The 23,263-nt window shown below is 38.2% G+C and overlaps 1 protein-coding gene across 1 annotated transcript; it reads right to left on the bottom strand.

Moving 5' to 3' along the window:
* Positions 1-9: 9 nt before the first annotated feature.
* Positions 10-23,263, bottom strand: NOP14 (NOP14 nucleolar protein). Its single transcript, XM_036382535.2, has 18 exons — positions 22,794-23,263; positions 20,469-20,603; positions 19,581-19,722; positions 18,881-19,026; positions 18,324-18,461; positions 17,022-17,144; positions 15,765-15,896; positions 14,276-14,594; positions 12,869-12,999; positions 12,574-12,659; positions 10,838-10,973; positions 8,881-8,982; positions 7,940-8,093; positions 3,259-3,418; positions 2,775-2,922; positions 1,733-1,851; positions 659-814; positions 10-309 (listed from the first exon to the last, which is right to left on the bottom strand). Exons 1-18 carry the CDS (start codon positions 22,989-22,991, stop codon positions 210-212), a joined length of 2,625 nt encoding a protein of 874 aa, XP_036238428.1. The 5' UTR covers positions 22,992-23,263; the 3' UTR covers positions 10-209.

The raw sequence follows: 23,263 nt of genomic DNA, 5'->3' as shown, positions 1-23,263 counted from the left end.
AGAAGCATGCCACGTACAAAAGTGTTATTTTTATTTTCCTTATGAAAAGTTGTGGATTTTCCTAATAAGCAGGTTCATTTTTTCAAACAGATCCAATGATGTTTTCTCCTCAAAAGGAATGCATCCAAAAAATGCAATTAAAATCTGTTGAAAAGCCATGATTGGGGTGTTTTATGTGGCAGTAAGCTTCCTGCTGTAGATAGTCCCCATTAATTCTTCCATTTTTTCCTTTTCATTGCTTTCCATTCACCTTCCTGTGTAGCAAGGCTACCAAGAAGCTCTTTCACTTTTCTTTTTCTGGCTGCATCTCTGTAAAACAAACATTCAACATATAAAACATTTCAGAAATATTATTTTAGGGAAAATAAGTTTACTTAAGAATAATTATTAATTCATAAAAAGTCCAACAATTCCTTAATTTCACCAACACACCATTTAAATGAAAACATTTTGCATCCTCTTAAATTAGAGAAATGAAACCACAAAGTTGAAAACACTTTAAATAATCCCTATTGAAAATGTTTGCTTTTCCTCAAATTGTCCCATTTTATTTAAGTTTAGTATGGTTGCACATTTATGTCAGTCCTGGCCCACAGTGAAGAAATGAACACATGGCAGGACAAGCCCCAAAGTGGTGCTGAGCCAAAGGCTACATTACCTGTCCATGATTTCTGAGAGCTGCATTCTAGCCAGGTATTGGTTGTCTTTCCGAATCTCACGGATGGCTCCTTTGAGTTCACGTTTGTGCCTCTGGATCAGCTGCTTCCTTTCTTGCTCCTTCTTGCTGCCTGCCTGCTTTCTTCCAAACTCTAAGCTGAAATAAGAATGCATGTATAAGCACAGAACACCTTAAACCCACAACTTTCTCATATTTATAAGGAGAGGTTTTGTATGAAAATTAACTCAGTATTTTAATTCCTGCATATTATATGGATAAGTTGCAAAATAAGAAGTTGCCCAACGAACATACTGGAAAAACACTCACCAGACCTTGTAATTGCACTTCAATTCCCCATCTGCAGCCTGCACTTTGAACAGACTGAAAAATCTAGACTAGAAGAATGGAAGACATCTGAAGAAAGATGGAACCTACCCATACATCTTAAAGTTTTGCAGACCTTCTCAGCAGATGCATTTTACAGAAGAAGTCTGATCAATTACTTGGGGACAAGTGTGTATGGCAGAGCAAAGCTGTCCTCAATTATTAGAATAAATAAAAGTAGATACTTTGTGCCCCTGTAGATAACCAATATGGCTAAATAATTCAGCAGCCAATATAAAGCAGATTTCCTAAATCAGAACACTGTTCTATTATCTACAAAACTAATTAGTGTTTTTCACCATCCATCTCTTACCATCATATATTTCATGTACCTTATGAACTACTCACTCTTATTCTTCTGACTTGAGAGCCTGACAGAGTATTCAGTAAAGCACCTGACCATATAATAACAATCTAATAATCTTGAAATTTGTTCATTTACAATTCATTATATGAGCAGGAGTTGACTTTCAGTGCTATTTTTCCTAGCAAGATAATATTTGCTCTTAAAATTCCTTCCCTTTTTTTTCCCCCTCCCTACCACACAAATAGATGTCCCCTTGTGAATTATACACAAAATCTAGCTGAAAAACAGTTGCTTTGTGTCCTGCTTTCCAAGTCCATTCTAGCTTGCTACAAATCTTAAGGTTTAAATGCCCCTTTCCTTTGCAGCCAGTGTTCTTTACTTACACTTTCACAATTTTAGGAGTATACTGTTTCAATGGTACTGGCTTCTTTTTCTCACATATCAGAGGGGTATAGTGTTTTACTTTGTTCTCCAGCTCTCTCAGAGCACTGTGATACCATTCCTGAAAATGCAGAACAAATTGTAAAAGCATATCAAAGCCACCATAAATCAAAAGCTATTGTAAACTGAATCAACAGTAATGCTCTCCCCATGTATTTTTTTTTTTCCTGGGTTAAGTCACAGCTACTCATTAGGACACTGCTAACACTGACATGCTGCAATCCAAGATGGATAATTCTTAAAAGCCTTTGGAAGTCTATTAAAATGGTATCATGAACAATAAGACAACTCTGCCTGCTGGAAGTTTCACCTAACAGAGGAAGAAGCAAGACTAAAGGCAGTTTAACTCAGACTCTTCCTTTCATGGTAATTTTAACAATGACTAGTTGTTGTTTTTTTTTTTTTTTGATGGCACAAAACATAGGCCATTTGGCTTCATCTGAGTAAAACTTTGTTCTCTAAGGACATTTTACAATGCTTCTTTGAGGAAAAGATGATTTTGCTACATTCAGAAGAGACAGATTAAAATTCTGAATCTCATTTCTAGAAAATCAGCAACTGTCCAAGGTAAGGTACTGACCAGGCATATTTATGTTCATTTTACCTACACAGTTATAAGTTTTACCTCCCCAGTTTGGTACATATATTTATTTTACCAAGGTCTTACAGATTGACTACAAAAGTACAAGAGCAACCAGATGTCCATCTTACTCTTATAAATGATGTCACTCATGGAATGCTACATTATTACAAGCCAAGTGCTGTTCTCTTCATTTAAATAGGCAAGACAACATATACAATGGAAAAATACCTTTTCTAAATATTCTCTGTTCTTTTGTTTTTTCCACAGGAACATCAAAATGCCTGAACCTCAAAAAAATTAATGCTTATACTTGTTTTTTTTTTGTTTATGCACAGATGAAGATCACAGAATTTATTAATAAATCAAACAAATAAATTATTTAAATCCTGAGGAATACATACCTGCATTTTTTCAGGATATTCATTAACTGGTATATGTTGTGTAAGGACTATTCTGACAGGATGCATTATTTCATGGAATGATGGTAAAGATTCATAGAGAGCTGAACATTTTTTAATAAGGTCAAAACACAGGGCTAGACATGATAACCTGTTAATGCACAAAAAATTAACAATTTCAGATGCAAAAACTGCAATGGATTTTCAAATAAAATCAACTGAATTAATTAAATTTGGACTGTTAGCAGAATCCATTAAGGTTGCTTGGCAGAACCAGCTACAACTGGAAATAGTTGTTAATTCAGACTAAAAATTTCTCTCTCCTAAGCAAATACCAAAAGAATTCCATCAGCAACAAATCTTTATGTCAGTGCACTGAAGACAGCAGAACTATCCACTAGTCTTGTTTTTAGTTCTAAAGAGCACTGTCACTGACATAACACAACAGATGATTTGGTATTTTTTCTGTTCTGCACATCTTACGTACCTGGTATGATTTATCTCTGTTCTGCTGGCTTCCTTTAATCTAGTCACAATACTCAATGGCACATTTTGCTTTTCCCAACTTTTCAGATCCTCCTTATCACACACCAACAGCAATTCTAGATTTTTCCCCACGGGTGTAAATGGATGCACTACAGTATAGCCTAAAAAACCAAGAACAGTCATTAAACAAGGTCACTTGTATGCATTCCTTCTGAAGAAAAACAGCCAACTCATTTTACATTTTTAATTGTACTACCTTTCAAAATACTTCTATCTGTATTAATTTTTTCTAAAACCATGGAAAACACTGGAGCACAGGAACATAGGTCAGTGCTCTAGTCACACTGCCCAAGTCCCAGAATCCAAAGGCAGGGACTGGCAGAACCAAGTACTGTCCACTGTAGAAAGTCAGGTTTGAAACTAAGGAACCTGAATGTGCTCAGCTCCCTGGGACCTTGGGCATCTGAGGGTCCTGAGGGAACTGGCAAGATAAAGCTCCTAAACCACTTTCATATTTGAAAAGCTGTAGTTCCCAGTGACTGGAAAAAGGGGAAAACAATCCTCTTTTTAAAACATGAAAGAGAAGAGATCCAGTAAACTACAAGTTGATCAGCCTCACCTCTGTACCTAGCAATATTGTGGAGCAGATCCTCCTGGAAACCATGACAAAACACATGCAAAACACAGAAGTACTCAGTGACAGGCACCATGGCTTCATTGAGGGCACATTGTGCCTGACAGGTTTGGTGGCCTTCTATGACAGGATTACAGCACTGATGGGTAAGGAAAGAGCAACTGATATCGCATACCTGGATTTGTACAAAGCATTTGAGACTGTCCTGAATAACATCCTGGTCTCTAAACTGGAGAAGCATGAATTTGACAGGTGCATGATTCAGTAGATAAGCAATTATCTGCATGGGCAGAGCCACAATTGTGGCCAATGGCTCCACGTCTGGATGGAGATCAGTTATGAGGAGGGTCCATCAGGGGTCTGTCCTAGGACCACTGTTACTGAACATCTTGGCTAGGGACACAGACAGTGGGACTGAGTGCACTCTCAGCAAGCCTGCAGGTGACACCAGGGTGAGTGGTGGGCTTGATACTCCATGGGAAGGGGATGCCACCCAGAGGGACCCTGACAGGCTTCAGAGGTGGCATCATGTGAACCTCATGCAGTTCAATAAGACAGACTGGAGAGTTCTGCATGTGAGTGGGGCCAGTCCTGCACATGGACACAGACTGGGCAGTATGATGGATGAAGAGCAGCTTTGCAGAGGACTCGGGGTACTGGAGGATAAGAACCTGAATTCTGAGCTAACAATGTGCCCCTGCAGCCCAGAAAGCCAAGGCATCCTGGGCTGCAACAAAAGCTCAGCAGGTTGAGGGAGGGGATTCTTCTTCTCTACTTCACTGTCATGAGATCCCACTTGAAGGAATGTGTTCAGCTCTGAGGTTCCCAGAGAAGGACACAGACCTGGCTCAGGAGCATCCAGAGGAGGGTCATGAAGATGACCAGAGCACTTCCCATTTGAGGGAGCTGGGGCTGTTCAGGCTAGAGAAGGCCCTGAGGAGACCTTACAGCAACCTTCCAGTATTTCAATGAGGCTTACAGGAAAGATGGAGAGGAACTCTTTATCAGGAAGTGCAGTGATAAGATGAGGGTAACAGTTTTAAACTGACAGAGGGTAGATTTACACTAGATAAAAAGAAGAAACTCTTCATTATGGGAGTGGTGAGACACTGGACTACAGGCTACCCAGAGATGTTGTGGATGCCCCAGCCCTGGAAGTGTTGAAGACCAGGTTGGATAAGGCTTTGAGCAACCTGGTCTAGTGAAGGTACCCCCTGCCCATGGCAGGGGGGGTTAGAATTAGATGGCCTTTGAGGTCCCCTTCAACTCAAACCATTCTGTGATTCTTTGATTCATTCTGTGGATGGGGAAAGTGAAGACATGTAGGTTCACATTTGCCCTGTGGGAAACAGGATGCACAGTGAAACTGCAGCTTTGGCCCAGGATGGAGCACTGGATGTACTTAAAAGGATAGGGCAGGTACAGGACTTTCCTGTGGGGTCACAAGCAGAGGGCTTTGGCCAGAAGGTGGTCATGGGGCACAGTGAGCTGGAGCAGGGAGAGCTGCTCCACAGCTGCAGCCCCAGAGCCTCCCCTGTGAGCCCACAGCAGGGCCCTCAGACACACTGTAAACCTCTCCCACTCCAGCTGAGGGGGTTTAAAACAGGAGCATGGAACACAGAATATACATGGAGCAGGGCAGATGGAAAACACTAAAGAATCCCTATGCACACATCACAAGCTGATCTGTGAAACTACTTATACAGCAATATGAAAGAAGCATCTGAGAAATTTCTTGGCTAAGGGACAAAATAATTTGCATTCTCTGTGCTGGACCTTGGGGTCTTTTTCCCCTGTTAGTTTTCCTTATGTCCTGCAAGCTTGCAGTGGAATTGACTTCAAAACTTTTTCAAACTTTAAGTTCAGATTATTTACATACTCTACAACCTGTACACAGCTCTTCAAAGACAGGCCAGAAGACAGTATTTAAATAAAGGTTTTTAAGGTTTGAGACCCAAAGTTATAAGACATCATGACACACACAGGCTTATGCAAGATCAGGAACTAAGATATGTGAGTTTTATTATCTGCTTTTCTTGTGAGAGGAGAGCAGATCTCATTAACAATTCAATTAGCTAAAGCTATCAACCATGACAACTCCTTCCCACTCCCTCCACCTACAGGTTTTCTTTTTTAAGGTAATAGTTTTTACTCTAAATCAGATTGTATTTCAGTCTCTTATGAAGCTGCATTCCATATATCTTTCTGCATGTGAGAAATTTATGGATCAAGAGAATAAAACTAAAACATTAAGAGTTTATTTGCTGACTCTACTTAATGTTAAAATTGAACCCTGAGAATTTTTTTTGTGTGACAGTGCATCAACATTCCAGAGCTCCATACCTACTTATTTTAAAATATTCTCTGTTGATAGCTTAACCATCACAACTACCAGAAAAACTTCCACCATCAATATTTAAAAACACAATTGGATACCTTGGGAACTTCAAAACATCAACACTGACTGGAAAGTTCTCAAAGAGAAACTGGGCCTCTTATGTATCTTTTACTGAGGTTTTTCTCACTGCACAGAAATCAACACCATGCAAATTTAACTAGCTCAAAATCATTAACAGAAATACAAAGAAATATTTTAAACAAGGTAACAATTGATCAATGATTACCACTAAAATGTTTCAAGTATCTTATCTAATTTTGTAGAGTCCTGTATTATAACTTCACCAAAACTCTCTGCAGATCAAATATTGCTAATATACATAAAGGAGAGAATACTTTTAGTACTATGTAACCCACCCACTCCATAACCTCTTCCCACTTCCCTCTAAGGGCTCAGCTGTTGGTGTTCTGAGAATCCAGGGCTTAGCTCTGATGCAGCCCAGCTGTGTAACCTTGGCTCACACTTCAGAGGAAACTGCTAAGCTGTGAGAAGCAGCTAGGGAAAGGTCTGTGGAGTACAGCCATGCCAGATAATAAAGGTGAAACTGCAGTGATAGGTTTGTTGAGAAAAGGGATCAGTAGTAGCTCAAAAATTCAAAATGGAAAAAAAAGGCAGCATGGAAAGGCAAAAAAGTCTTGAAGGGAAAGGAAGGGAGCTGCCTACTGAAGTACTGGAACACTGACAGAAGCTAAACCTTCCTCAGCAGACTGAGGACTATTTAGAGAACAGACACTTAAGATCTTATCAAGAGGTGTAAGCATACTAATACGTAGTGTGCAGTTCATCAAATCCCAGATATCTTGTGAGTTTATCAAATAATTCCAATTTTCACGTGGTAATATCCTGCCTGCAGTCTCCTCCTGCATGCTGTGCCCAGACAGAAATATTAACACATGAATTAGTTACTATGCTCTGACAAAACTCCTCAAAAGTAAATTATTGTAACTGAACTGGTCAACAAAAAGAGCTCCAGAACCAGAACAACTTTAAAGACAGAAACTAATAAAAGAAAAAAAATTGAAGAGAGACCGGCAAAATAAAAAAAATTTGCTAACATAGGGATCGCACTGAAAAGATAATTTTGTTATCCCTGTTGTCTGTGCAAATTGCCAAGTTTACACACTTATTTTACTAATCCTGCTTGTGGGGATAGCTGCCCTCTATGACAGTACTACAAATCCATGTCAAATAAGGGAACACAGCAGCTTTGTGATATACATCTCTCATTTAGGTGATATGGCTATTAGCTGAAGAATAAGGCTACCTGCAGCATGAGCTGCTGCCTCACTGAGAGCTTACAGGGTACTCATCAGGAATCCATTAGGAACTCTGAATTTCAGAGCACAGTCCAATCTCATAGTCCGTTTAGAATGACAACACTGCAAAAATACTGCACTGGGGCCAACATGAGCTCATTTCCTTTAATAACTTCAGTCCTTTCCTTCCTGCCAACAACATGAGAGGATCTAGTTCATAACAAGATGCCCAAAAATCAAGGTTGTGTTTGGCTGAACTTGCAGATGATTTTGGCCTTTTGTTCAAAACCAATGAAATCAGGCTGAAATATTCGTATTTAAAAAATTTAAATGATGAACCCCAATACTAAAATGGACTCTAAATGAAATACTCATTTACTCTAAACAAACTCACCCTGGGCCTGGCTTTTGGGTAGAGAGATGTGAAGTATTCCAAGAAGGAAATTGATGAGTTCTGGTACAAACCTTCTGGAGAGAGATACATATTCCAGGAACAAGCAGCATATAAACAACCCTTTAATAACATCTTGCAATGTTGTAATGCGACACTAAAAGAAATAAAAAGAACAAAATATTCCTAATTAAAAGTCTATACATCACAAATGCAGATTCTCCCAAAAAGAGGAATTATGAACCACATTGTAAGCATTTGAAGTCTATAAAATTACAGCCTTTGATCTTTGATGAGAACTGCACTGGCTTTCCCTGGTCCTTAACTGAAGAGTATCTGCAGAACTGAGTAACAGGTTATCAGAACTCATTTAGCCACTAGAAGGTGCTAAACCACAAACAATAAATCCTTCAGAAATGAATCAGTGAAATAAAAGGCTCTGAGCGACTTGGCAGCAATTGAGCAATTAGCTCAAGACTTTTGAAACATACAAACAGGACATTAGCATAGAAAAAGAAGGACATATTTTAACTCAATGCACTGCATTAGGTACGTTTTCAAGGATAACAAACACTGCCAATTTTAAAGTAAAAAACCTCTCAAGTATGAAGAAATGCAATATATGGAAAAGAAACCACTAATGAATGACTTCAGATTGTATTCAGTCTGTTCCATTAGTCCCATGTAATTTACCACAGAAGGAATTACTTTGTGACAGCTTGAAAAATTGAAGAGATACAGTTTTGTGAGCTGGACTATAGCCTGCAAGGGTGTTTTCCTCTTCACCCTTTCTTCCAATTACTATCTGTGGCTATACCAAACACAGAGCTACCTTTGCAAGTACATTTCCACTATATACATTAATACTAACACACATATTGGAAGTCTGAGGAAGAAAGAATATATGTATAATATAATCCTGAGGTACAACATCACAGACATACCTTAGTAAGTAGCTGACTCATGTACATAAAAGCAGGTGTTACAACTGGGTGCCAGAAGTCAGAAGTTGGAAACAGCAGAGATACAATTTTCAAATAAATAAGCTGATTGCACATAAAACAGAATAAGGCAAAATATAGTTAAGACATTATTCCCAGGATCTTGACTTTATACATATGTAACTTTTGAATGAATAACTGCTACACAGTTGTCAAAAATACTACAATATACATAATTTTGAGAAATCTGGTATGATATACACGACTCATTTATTGAGACAACTGTTGAAGCTAGATGAGAAAAAGGAATATCCATTATGAGACATCCATTATAGGTCTAATACTGGATTGAGGCAGCTGAAAGAACAACTAAGAAGGGACTGTGCCTCCCAACCCCCTTTACTCCATGAGAACCCCATCTGATCCCCTTCAGCTCACCACAGTCACAGACTCTCACACCACAAACACAGGAGCACGTGGCCACACAGGACCTGGGACACCTTTCAAACCAGTCCTCAACACAGACAATGAAGTGATCAGAGTCCTCAGGCACTGGCACACACCAACAATACAGTTGCAGGCAAAAGGACTAAGCAGTGATTAGGTGCATTTTAATTGAAGGGGATTTGAGTGACCTCTCAAGATCATATGGAAATTAACATCAGCTGCAAGGTAATTATGAAAATTATTTAATTGGATATTTACACAGTAAAGCAGATGGAAGTAAAGTTTCATTGCTTCCTCTCTGTTCCTCCTCAATTGGGAACAAATACTCTCCTGAAGTGTTTTGGTTACTAAATATTCTGAATTGCAGGCCAAAATAACAGCAGGCATATGAAAAGCCTACTGAGACAGCTGATCTATGGAATACTCATTCAAACAAGTGCTTTGAGAGTACAAAGTGATATAATTCCACTTTAAAAGATAATGATGGCCTGCAACCTGGCAAAGTGCAGTGAAGGGAATGAAAGCCAGAACTGTGACTGATGTTCTAAGTGTGACAGTGACAAATTAAAAATAAAGTTAAAAGCTCTTGACAATACATTTCCTGCAAACCCCAAATATCCTGAACAAAGACTCTTCAAAACAACTCAATATATCTTCCAAGCTGTAAGAACCAAGGCTTCAGTCCATTTTCCTTCAATAGTCTACTTATTCCATTAGGCAGCAGCAATTCATCAAGCTGATAGAAAACAAGTAGCTCCCTCTGAATTAGATTTATGGTTTGTCTTTGAAACTTTACTACAATTTAAAAATACTCATTTTCCTATGCTCTCTTCTTGAATTCTCCAAGAGCCATTTACTTAGACACTGTAAAAGGAATCTGTTCACATTTAACATGGCAAGTGAAAATGGGCTATTACCAATACAACAAGGAAAGAGATTCTTTCCAAGTCACTAATTTGGACATTATCATATATAAGGTACTAAGAAATGCTGTAATTTTATATCCATAATAATACTCTCTTAGTTTGTTTTTTGTTCGGGTTTTGTTTTGGTAGGATGTTTTTTATTTTTGTTTTTTTTTAACCCAAGAGATATTGCACTTCTATGGAGTACATTTTTTAAACATTTGTACTTAACATAATTAAAGAAGTCACAACATAACTGATAGTATCACTTCTTCCTAAAACTACCAACTTAAGTTTCATCAGGAAAACAAACAGTGTTCTGCTATGAAGACTGGAGAGATAATTTTAAGATCTTTCCCCTTATTAATTCCACAGTCACACTTTTATTCTGAAGAATGTGTGTGTGTATTGTTTGTTTGTTTCTTAGGGGTGGGGTGTTTTTGTTGTTGTGGGCGTTTTTGTTACAACTTATCTCCAGAAAGGCATTTTAAAATATCAAAAAGCCTAGAATGTCATAGATGCTGATAATTCACCACATAATGTCATTCTGCACTTATTACCATTCTCACTAATGCAAAGAGATTATCCCAGCAATGTGGATTTGTTACCGTGTCTAAGCCTGGAAGTGTTGCACGGCCTTTGACTTCAATTACTTCTTCCAGATCGTGTGCAGCGTCTCGAAGGATAAACCTGATACTGTCACTGGCTGCCTCAGGAAACATCTGGCAAAGATTGTACAATGGCCTATTAACAAGAAAGTTAAGTCATAATCAAGTTATGCCACTGATGTTAATAAAAAATTGATTTTTAAGCACCCATAGGAAGATTTCTTGTGTTCCATCTGTATTGTAACAATGACAAATTGCCTGCAACAAATGTTCCTTTTTTAGAATATAAATTATTATTGTAATACTTTAGCTTACAGAGACGTGTATTTTTCATTTGGCCTTCTGAGAATTCCTGAGTTGTAGCTTTCTAAATCTTAGATGAAAAATAATTTTAAACTTTAAAATACACTCTTAAATCATTTGCTATGGTTATGATGTATCCTTCTGAATCTCCTGACTTTAGATATTACTTCAGTGAAGTATGCTGGCTTACACCAGACAGCCCACTATTCTAAACACTCTTAGGCAATATTAAACAACATGTAAGGCAGCAATGTGGTTAGCAAAATTATTACTGCAAACAAGAAAAAAAAAAACCCAAACACAAAGTTAGATCAGCTCCTGGCCTATGCTTAGTGCCTACAGGCATATGCAATCTAGAGCCTGTTTGGTCTCCCAGCATTTTTCAGTGACATTTGTCTGCAGAGCTATTAATATATCCCAGTTCTAGAAGATAATCAAAATGTATTTATTCTTTGGTACAAACCATGTGTGACAGTATCAATGGGTCAGCGCTCTTCCTGATGAATGCAACAGAGCAATGAATGCTAATACTGCACGGGAACAGGTTTTGAAAAACTTACTGACTTTAGTAGGAAATCAAAAAAATATGCTGAAAACTACATAAAAATAACTTGAAAGAAACCTGCCTATCCTGGAAAGTCAAGATAAGAACCACAGAGCAATTTTGTTTGGAAGGGACCTTTGGAGATCATCTGATGCAGTCCCTGGTCAAAGCATGGCTAACTTCAAAGCTGGATCAGGTTGCTCATAGCTTTGTAAAGTTTTCTCCATCTTCACAGCTTCTCTGGGAAACTAATTTTAATTACCTTTTCTGAGATTTTTTTCTTGAAATCTAATTGCAATTTCCCTTGCTGCAGCCCTTGCCCACTGACTCTTGTCCTTTGCTGTACACCTCTGAGACAAACTTGGCTCTCTCCTCACAGCCTAACTGCCTGTCAGGTACTTGAAGACAACAGTGCCAAACTGACAACTTCCTGCAAAGTGTTTAGCTGGAACTTCCAGATGAGCTTACTGCAGCACTTTAATTCCATTTTCATCCAGATCTCTGAGTGAATTCACAGAACTAAAGCCCATGGAAAAAACAGAGATTGCAACAGAAACTGCACAGTGTCACTGCAAAGCTTAAAATCCTTGAACAGCTGTCCAAATAGCCTCCTAGACAAGTTTCATGCATATATGGTATTACTTATCCACTACCCACAAAAAGCATCTTGCACATCAAAAAATATGTTCTGAGGTTTTGAAAATCTCTTGGTACAATTAATAGATCAAGTAACACATGAAACAAAGTTAAAACATAAAGGCTAAGAGTTACCAGCTGCCAACAAGTTCTACAGGATATCTGAAACAAGCAACAAGCTAAAAGCTTTGCTCTAGGTAGCTTTTCTCTTTAAACCCTGAAGGAGCAAAAGTCCATAGGATTTAATACTTACAGGACCAGTTTGTCAATTGTTCTGAGCTCTGGTAAATCCAGAGTTGCCAACTCTCCAATATATTCCAAAAGGAAGCCAAACAATTTCTGCAAGAAATATGTTAACATTATTAAGTTTTTCTTCATTGTACATATTCTTTAACAGTGATACAGACTTAGAAAATTAAGATTATCATGTTAATTCTATTGTTACTCACAACATAGAAGCATAAATGTATATTTTATACTGCTCCCTAAATACTTACTAAAACTTACTCTGGAATTAGAAGTTATTTTAAACATAAAACAAAACATACCTCCAACTTTGCTTTGTTTCCCACTGCAAGGCTTGGATGATTGCATTTTTGAATCCTCTCCAATATAATAAGCTGTTGTTCTATTGTTCTTCCAGCCAATAAAGACTTGAATGTCTCGTAGGACTCAGGAACTAGAAAATAAAAACAGAAATTGGCCACACAAAAATCTCAAACTTTACATCTTTAATTCAAGTGAATGTGCACCAAATTTCCGATCCGAAAATTATATTGTTCAGAAAGAAAGACACCAGAAATGTTTTAAATAATTAACTTTTAAACACTAATACTCTATTAGCATATATATTGAATTATTCCTACGAACACAAGTCAGAAAATAACATGTTTTTCAATGCTTAAAGCTCAAGTCATCCTCTATTTACCAAGTATGCTGAGCAGCACAACTATGTTGACACAGAGCAGAATTAAACCTAAACACACATTCAACCAAAAACTTAGCATAATACATTTACCTTTAGGTTTAATTCACACCCAATTACATTTTGTGTGAAGAACATTAAGAAAAGTAACAATATGGCAACAAGTAGAAAATTATTTTAAAAAACCAAAAATCCAACAACCCTGGCATATATTTAGTTTTTTATAGAATTCAACATACTAGAAGACATCCTAACTAGTTGGGTTTTTTTGAGTTATTTTAATATGACTGCTTTCTGGTTAAAGCAAATCCTGAATGCAATTCAAAAGGCTGTGTGTAGTAAGTCATCTTCTTTGGATGGAAAAACACAAGCACTTAAGGAAGTTGTTTGAAAGGTTGTTTAATCTTGCAACAGATACTTTTGTTGGAGAAATCTACACTAGGACAATAGTTAGATGAATTATGTACTTAATATGAATGAATGTTTTGTGTACTACTTGAAACATGTCTCCTCCTTCCTGCTAGGCATGGACCCAAGACCAGTCAGACTCTGAGTGTCTCTACAATAACTCAATGTTACATCACAGGGATTCAACTTCAGAATCTTGTCTCTCCAAGCATCTTCTGACAAAAATGTTAGTCCAAACACCAGAGAAACTGTAAGTATAGATCACAGAATACTGTTCTGGCTTCTCTTAGGTAAAACAGTTGCACTATGGATTGGATAAGCTGGTTGCCTTAAGAAAGGAGCACAGGTATTTTTATTTTACTGCCCTGTTTTTATCTTCCAATTCTGATGCTGCTCAGAGGCACAGAAACTGCTCTGCGATGAAACAGATCTGGTTACTACTTCTCCAAGCACGATTAGGTTTGCTCACTAAGAAGAGCAGTTACTGGCTGCTCTTTGAATAGTAGAAGACAACTATGAAGCAAAATTTCATGAATGAATGTAAAACCTAGAGGGCAGAGAAACTGACTGGCTGTTACAAACCCCTGACAACAAGGGATCTCTGCATCAGTCCTTTGCTTACCAGCAAATGTATAGGGAAGCTCTGATTTGGCAGCTTCTCTCTTTGGATCTAATTTCTCCACATTCTGTGATTCATTTTCATTTGCCTCGTGTTTCTTCTCTTCTTTGTTCTCTGCAGCTTCTCCTTCACTCTCAAGATCAGATTCAAGATCAGAGTGGCCATCTGCAGCATCATCCTCCTCATCTTCACTTGCAGATTCTTCCTGACTTTCTTCTTCATTCTCATTATCTCCTTCCTCTCCTTCCTCCTCTCCCTCCTCTTCTTCTTCCTCTCCTTCCTCCCCTTTCTCCTCCTCATTTTCAATATTAATTTTTCCATCCTGTCCGTAGAGAAAACAATCTAGTTAAAATAATGATAAAGTGACAGCACCTCAACACAATCACCATGCAGAGCTATCTTAAATATGCATCAAGGGCATTTGAGCCTTGCTACCCTGACCAAGCAGTGAATGCTAGCAGTGCCAGCCAATAAAGGATATTAGGGAGAGAACATACATACAGATATAAAAAAGTAGGGTATTTTCAAGGGGCTGGAAGAAATTGGAAGAAGAAGAGATAGTATATGAGGAATAAAAGAAACCACACAGAAGGAAAACTAGCAGATGATATAAAAAAAGACTTCAACATCACTTACAGGAACATTTTTTGTACAAAAATATGTTCCTTCTATGTGTTAAAATAGCAGATCAGATACATATTTGGTCCCATCCTGATTTTACTAATCATCAGTTTAGATTCACATTCCCAATTGGTATTGCCCCTTCAGGGAGAGCAGCAGTTCCCTTGTTACTTGTGTATGAGAAGACAGAATCAGCACAGATGTGCACCACAGTCAGGGCGACTGGTAATATCAGCTTTAAGGTTATGTTGCTCTGCCACTTTAATCAAAGACATGTCAGAAATCTACTCATCTTCAGACTAAAATTCAGTGGAAGCTCAATCAATACAGTGAAAATTAAAAAAGAAAAAAAAAAAAACCCAAAAAAACAACAACAAAAAACAAATCAGAAATGCCAAAGAGCCTCCTCTTCAACCCAGCAGGCCAGTGGCAGAGAAAGCTACTATAATAGCAAGAATATAGTAGTCAGGGGACTTGACACTTGTAAGACCACACAGAACACAGCACTCAGTTTTGAGCCTTCAAATACAATAAAGATATTGATAAACTGCAGCAAATTCAGTAGAGAGCCACCAAGACTACTGGGGGCTGGGGTACCTGCTCTGTGAGGAGAGGCAGACCTGGGCTTATTTAGCCTGGATATTAAAAAAACCCTCGTCACAGTAAGGGCAGTCAGTGCACATCTCTCTGAGCAGCCTCCATTCTTGGAGATTTTCCAAGGACAGACTAGATCTGAGTAAACTGGTGATTTCATAGTTGACCCTGCTCTGAGCAGGAGGTTGAACTAAATGTCTCCACAGAGTTCACTTGCCAACTGTTTTTCCTAATCTTCTTTACAGACCTCTGCAAATTCATAAATTTTAAACCTTACCTTGTAAGACAATAAACGTCTGTCGTCTTTATCCAGGATAAAGCCATCAGCTAGATCATCAGCTGACATGTGGCTGGGTCTCTTTTTATTTGCCTCTTCATCTATCCCACGCATGCGACGTAATCGATCTGCCTGTGTTTCACAAGAAATACCACACACAGAGGTGAGACGTTGGCATCAATCAGGTAACCACACCAAAACAGATCTCTCAAATACTACAGCTAGGAAAACACAAGGAAAAACCAGTTAATTTGGATTATTCAAAGAGTTGGTGTAAAGAAAAAACCCAGCACTTGAGAAATTATGGGCAAAAGCTGAGAATATCTTTCTTTTTGTAGGGAGTACAGTCTGATAAGAGCACACAGTCAATTGGATTAGTTTATTTAAAAGCTTTAAAACTGGGTTAACCAGAAGCAATGTGTCCTCTTATTTTAATATTTATCTCTTTTGCTTATGGGACATTATTACTAGAAAATAAAAGCTTCTAGAGTGTTTCAGGATTCCACAGTGGTCATCTGTTTCATGTGTGTGTAACAAGCTTGTAGTGAACACAACCATATCCTAAGATTTTTGGGATATGGACTGAGCATCAAACTCTAAGATGGTAAGAGTAGAAAATAAAAAAGTATCTCTCTGTTCTGCTATCAGACACTGAGCTGCTCTGATGTAATCTGAAGGTACTGAATTCCCTAGAGTCTTAAATGCGTTCTTAGTATACCAAAACAAAAAGAAAGAAAAAAAGTGAAACATTTACCAAATTATTCCATCTTCCTGTAAGACTCAGCACTCCAGGTAACAGAAATAGCATGCAACATTTCCAAGACATTCACATCCCTCTGCAAAGCAAAGCTATGCTCATGCTACCACTGAAAGGCTCTTGCAACAACAGAAGAGAGCAATAAAAGACTTGCCCAGTGTATTAATTTAACTGCTGTGCAACATGATACTCCACTAACTTAGGAGCACCTCTCAACTCTGAATAATTTAAAACATTTAAAGGCAAATCAAAGTAACATTCCATTTTTATTGAAGGAAGATTGACTCATTTCATAAACCTCTACAGTCACATACTAGGCCTATGGGGTTTTTTTGGTTGTTTTAGTATCAGATTACAAACACAAACAGAAGATTTCCTGAATTCACCCTCTGACAAATTGCAGTTCAGTACAGCCACTTACAATCTAAGGTCAAGGAATGAATTTAAGCAGTCATTCCCAAAAGACAGGCCCCAAACAATCTCAGCCATAAATGGTATACCTCGAGCTTCTGGAGTCGGGCCTGCTCCTCTTTGGCCAATTCTTCTTCTGTCTTCAGCCTTTCTGAAGGTTTTGCTTTCATCTCAAATCCAAGTTCTCGAACAATCATATCGTATTCATCAGGCTAAAGAAATATTTATGCAATTGTTTATTATCTTAAGTTTCATTATTCTGCTTTGCAGCCATCCCTCTGCCAGACTAACAGCTAATAATCAGACTGTTAAGATAAAAGGAAAAGACTGCTTCCAAAGCAAGCTGCAAAAACACTCAGCTCAGAATTAAGATAAGGAATGGTAAGAATAGTTGAAGAGAAATTCTCCTGGAATTTCCCCTTTCCTTACTTAAGTTACTCACAGCTGAAAAACTTTGAAAGAGTATCTTAAAAAGTAACTGGATTACATATTACTTTAAAAACCCTCAAAACACAGCCAGAATTAATAAATTAGTAATTTACATTTCACTTTACACTGTCACATGAGATAAGCCTTTGCTAGTTCCACTACATGAAGTGTAGCTTAAAGAAAATAAAAAGGGATGCTGCTATTCAATGATCTTCAACATGCCATGGAGCAAATTAAATCCAAAAATCAATACACCAAAATATGAACTTTTGGCCCAGTATCTTCTGTTGTACTTTGAGATCAATTTTAATGCAAGACTGTACTAGTTAACTGATGTTATAAAATCTGGATTCTACTGCAAAATAATAAATGGAAATTCCTGATGTTCTGCAAGAAAATACGCATTTCTAGAAGAAAAATAAAAAAGCCCAACAGAATGCCTATTCTTACATTTAAAAGTTTATTTCCCTTAGTACAGAATACAAATGATAGAAAAAGCATGAGACCATACGATCTCTATTCAAAAGTAAATTATTTTCATTCCCCTTTTGAAAGGGACAGAGCCCAATTTCAACAAGGAAATGTCTATTGTCAAGTACTAGTTGTTTCATCAAAGGAACACTCCAAGGCACTCAAAATAAGTCAGTGTTCCCAACAATTTTAATTCTTCAAGAAAATTTATCTGTCCTACAAATAAGCTGTAGTCAAGAGTATTGTTCAGTCTGCAATCTGTCTCTCACTTGATAATTAAGGAAAAGCAAACGAATTAAAATCAGAGAAATCATACAAATCCCTATATTCCTCCAACTAATCAGATTGCTCTAGAACTGCAGCACTCCTTCAATGTGAATAGCAGCAAACATTTTGTTTTATGAAGTGATAACTTGCCTTATAGTTCAGCCACTATAAGTCAAAACTCCAAGTTACTAGAACCAAGGAAATCAGTCTTGTTAAAACCTCACCTTGGGTTTTTCTACTTCCTTGTCCTTCCTCTCTGACTTTGGGGTTTTGCGGGCAATAAGGGTTTGGATTTCCTTCCAGTCTTTGTCAAGTTTTTCTGTCAGTTCTAAGGCACTTTCTCTCCGGGTTTGCCTCTCTTGCTAGAAAAAATAAAACAAAAACAAATGCAGCAGTTATGTTCAGATGGACATGACATAGCATTTACAACTTAAAATGAAAACACATTTAACATTCATTTAACAAATAAATTATTTCAAATATTTAACATTTTGAAGCTGCAAACATTCTTTGTGGAAGAAGTCTAGAGCTATGCTGAATGGCACAAGGATTACATTCAGAAAGTAGGTGTGAATACAAGGGGAGATTTGGGGATACAAAACAATGGCAGATATAAAAGTTAAATCTAAAATGCCTACAAAGTCAGACTTTATTCAAGGAGCTTGGACTCCTCTCAGCTTCCTCATTTGTTTACTATGCCACTATTTTTCTATTCTACAAATACAGGGATGGTGACAGCTTCTTAATCATGCTCATTTATACTTCAGGGCTAAAAACTCACCTTTTCTTGTTTAGATTTGGCTATCATCTCTTCAATGAGTTCTTTCCTAGACTTAGGCTTTTCCTCTTCTTCATCTTGCTGCTCACTTGATACTTTTTTACGAAGGAGGCCTCCACCACCTCCAAAGTGAGCAGCAGTTAATTCAGCTAGAGGAAAAAAAGTAGGATGTTAATCTTTCAAATCCACACATGACTGCAAAACTGCTGCTGGGACGGTATCTGAATATTCTCTGAGAATAGGAGCAATTTTGACTATTGAACCAATCAATCATGCATTAGTCTCATCCCTATGAGAATGGCTATACCAAAAGAGATTATGTCAGACACATAATTTACACTGACAGACACTTGGCATGAGGTAGGATCATGTTTTTGCCCTGTATTTATCCAATATGGAGGTCTAAAGATGCAAGAAAGCACCCAGAAAACTCACACTTTAGATTCTGGCCGAAGGGCTCAAAATCCAGGTACCTGTCTATGCTGAAAAGCTCACAGAGTAAAGAAGCTTGCCAGTAGTATGCCCCACTTAACCCCTGCTAAAATCCAGAGAACTGGTCTGTGTGTGACTAGGAAGTAATCAAATCTGGTTTAAACATTCCAACCAAGAACATTCTCTCTCACTGAGAGACAGTACTGAACAAATGATGGACACATTTACCAGTAATGAAATTACCAGTGAAACACCAGCTGGCACTTCTTACCTGAAAGTGTTCCTCTTTCTTCCGTGTCACTGTCACTATCAACAATATCATTTAGTTTTTCAATTTCTGCCAAAGATTGGCCATAGTGAGTCAATTCCTCATCTTCATTAAGATTATAGATATTCTTCTTTCCATAATTTTGCTAAGAACAGAAAAACAAACCAATGAAATATCAAAAGATCTTTAGTTCCCAAGCAACAAAATAATACAGCCTTTAGTTTCAGTGCTAGTTGAAGAGATTCTTATTCCAGTGTTTTGCTGGAATTTAACTGGAATAAGAACACTGTCAGACCAATATTGAGAGAGTGTCATGTCTCTCTCACACTAATGTACAAATGGACTAACCCAGGAAACTTAGGGAAGCTGAAGTTTATGTATCAGTAACATCAATTTTTAACTACTGCATTTCAGGCCTAATGAAACAGATTTCAACTTATAAAAATTACACTGCTTAATTCTGGAGACTGAGTATGGTGAGGCAGAAAGGATAGTACTGCACATTTAATTCACACTACAGAATGACAGCAAGTTACAGAGTTCTGCTCAGCTACTGAATATACTTGATGGTGACCACCTTTTCCTAATTTAGCTCCTAAAACAAAGCAGTCAAGAAAACCAACTAATCAATGAATCTGCTTATAACCAGCTTTCTTGCATGTCAGTGCTCAAAAAAACCTCTGCTTCAAACAGCTGTCTGGCAAAACCAGAAAGAAAAAAGAAATAGAAATTTTTTCATGAAATCTAAGTCCCAAACCTATAAAATCAAAAATAAAGCATTGTCCTGCAAAACCCTCTATTAAGGGGGTGCTCCCAACCTAAAAATTCAAGTGTGCCTTGTGGCTTTGTGTTTGGCTTTGGTTTGTTCCTTCCTTTTTTAAAATCATTTACCTGTCTTTCCAGAGTGAATCGTCTGATCATCTTTTCCTCAGGAGTGATTTTGGTGTTATATTCACCAAAACGTTTATCTTTAAACACATTTGTCTTTTCTCTTTCTTTATATTCTTTCAGTAACGTTTGATTGCGCTGGAAGGAAAAAGACAAAGGAGATAAAATGGAAAGAACAGAGAGTAACTACTTCCAAAGCCAACGTAAAAGACTTCACAATATCCTGTGAACATAGAAATCTTTATTTTGCCATCATATTATAAATTATAGTTTACCAGAATGCAATGAAAGAGAAGGAAAAATTAACATGAAGAAAAGGTGGGAACCTCATACAATACATTCAAATTAAGTTCTCTTATAAGCACCCAAGGGAAGATAAAATGTTACACCATATCTCACCTTCATTTTATCACACACAAAACCTGTGCATTTACACTGAAGAATTCTGACATGTCTCAAGCTTAGGAAGCAAAGAATAACATATTAAAGAAAGCAAAAAAAGCCAGCAAAAGTCAGCTGAACTTTTTTTGGTCATTTCATCTAAGACATAAAAGCCTCGAGTGGATCCACACATCTATCCCTCTGTCACTGTTCAGTGTGGGCAAGTCAAGCATCAAGTCAGTAAAAAGAAGCTTATTACACCTATCCAAGGTACTTACTGGGTGCTTTTGGGACAGGTAAGGAGACAGGTTTACTTTCCAATGCATAATTAATGACAGATATCTGATTTATCTTATCTTATTACGAAATAAAACCCCAAATCCTAAAATGTGATGTACAACATTCATGAAGTCTTCTAAAATCTTGACTAATAGTAACAAAATCTGAAAGCTAATTTATAATTTCATGCTGAAGATATTATATAGTTTCTAAAGAAAAAAAAATGTTGGCTATGTTTAGGCCAAGAAATATCCATTTTTATTTAAAGCACATGAACAGATTCTTACTATCAATGTGAAAAAGATACTGTGCCATTCATATTACCAGAACCTCACAAAGTGCTGCACTAAAGGAAAAGGCTGGGTTTCCTACTCCTACTCCTTCCTACTCTGCAGCCTCACTGAACATTCACACTTTTCATATGCTGCTGTAAATGACACTAAAACTCAGGTTTCATCTAATATTGTGACAGTTCTACCTTCTATTTACTTCTTACAGTGACCACTATACATATTTGTAATGTATAATATGTACATATTTATAATGTATAACATGAACATTATACATTAGTGTATAATGTTCATATACACTGTCTCCATAGCTGAGACATTGTATATGAACATTGGGTATCAAAAAGCATTTCTGTGCTTTTTTTTGTATTTAATTATTTGATTACTTCTCCTATTGATAAAAAAGAAAATACTTCATGCATCACCTTTCACAATACACATAACATGATAAAATATCTCTTTGTTTTCACTGCATTTGCCCTTCCAGTAAGTGCTTTAAATTCTGTTCAACAACAGCATATATATAACATGCCAGAGAATCTCAGGGACATACTTTCAAATTGCCCTTTTTTCAGCTTTAACTTGACCTACACAGGTTTAAACTTCTTTGCTGGTTTGTGTGAAGTGATGGACCACTAAAAACTCCTGTGCTGCACCCAAGAATAAGGTAGGCTGCTGGAATCCCAGATGCATTTTATGACACACTCTCCCTTATGCATCACAGATTTTGGTCAGGTAGCTACTGATGGCAAGAGAGAAAGAAAAAGAGGCATTTTGAAAATGGTACAAAGGTTGAAGGTAAAAAATTTACTCTTCTTGAATCGTATGGTCATTCTTATTACAGCAAGAAACAGATCATTACATCCCAACATACTTCTACAACACGATTATTCAACCTGTGCACAAAAAATCACCAGCATTTGTTTTCCATAACAGTAGTTTCTTTGTAGCTACACATTTCTCACTGTATCCCGACCTTAGTGCTCTTTCAATGTTCCACTATTATATTACCATTACGACATTATCAAAAAGCTGAACATTCTAGGATGTCCAGCACCGACCAACGTCATGAACACTGACCCTGATCCAGCACTCACTCACCGACAACACGTGCCATTGTATTGTGGCCGTGGGTACCTTGAGAAGAGATCCATGCCCACCAAGCAATAGTGAGGAGCTGTACTACTGAGCCCTGGGGGCTGCACTGGCCAGAGCCATTCCCCGAGCTCTGCATCACCCCCCGAGCACCCAGAGGTCACCGGCCACTCCTGCTGTGACAGCAGAGCTGGGCGCTTATTCCACCTGAGAGGGCTCCAGCCTTATCATCTCCCACATCAACAGACACCGTTCTTCCTCCCTGCTTTGCATGTCCTCTTACCTTCTTGATGGCCTTGGACCGTGAGACACCCGGCAGCCCCACATCATTTTTGGTCTTCCTCCCCAGGATGTCAAACTTCTGCCTGTTGACTTTCACCTCAAAGGGGTTGCTCTTGACCACGGCCATGGCCGACTTCACAGGGCCCTTTGCAGTGGAGGGCACTGACACCTTTTTCTTCCGCTTCGCCGCCTTCCCCATCTCTGCTCCGGCTGCCCGTGGGGACGCGGGGGTGAGGCAGCGGCTCTGCCCTCAGTGTGCGGAGCCAAGACTGGAGGCGCAGACGGGGAGAGCAAAATGGCGCCGAGGGGGTGCAAACCCCCCCGAATTATGCCTTGGCCTGACCCCTACCCTCAGCCACAGCTCCGTGAGAGCCGGAGGGACAAAGAGCGGAGGAGGGAGCGCAGGAGAAGAGGGAGAAGAGAAAAGCGAGAGCAACGCGACCCCAACGCGCCCCTCACCCCGCCATACCC

The sequence above is a fragment of the Molothrus ater genome, chromosome 4, assembly GCF_012460135.2.
Source record: "Molothrus ater isolate BHLD 08-10-18 breed brown headed cowbird chromosome 4, BPBGC_Mater_1.1, whole genome shotgun sequence".
Taxonomy (NCBI): domain Eukaryota; kingdom Metazoa; phylum Chordata; class Aves; order Passeriformes; family Icteridae; genus Molothrus; species Molothrus ater.
This window is presented reverse-complemented; position numbering and strand designations above follow the sequence as displayed.

Coding starts and splice junctions, on each gene's coding strand:
- NOP14 (XM_036382535.2), bottom strand. CDS start 22,991: ATGGGGAAGGCGGCGAAGCGGAAGAAAAAGGTGTCAGTGCCCTCCACT. Junction 19,027..19,580: donor AGAAAGAGGAACACTTTCAG/GTAAGAAGTGCC, acceptor TTTTTCCTCTAG/CTGAATTAACTGCTGCTCAC. Junction 14,595..15,764: donor GACGTTTATTGTCTTACAAG/GTAAGGTTTAAA, acceptor CTCTACGGACAG/GATGGAAAAATTAATATTGA.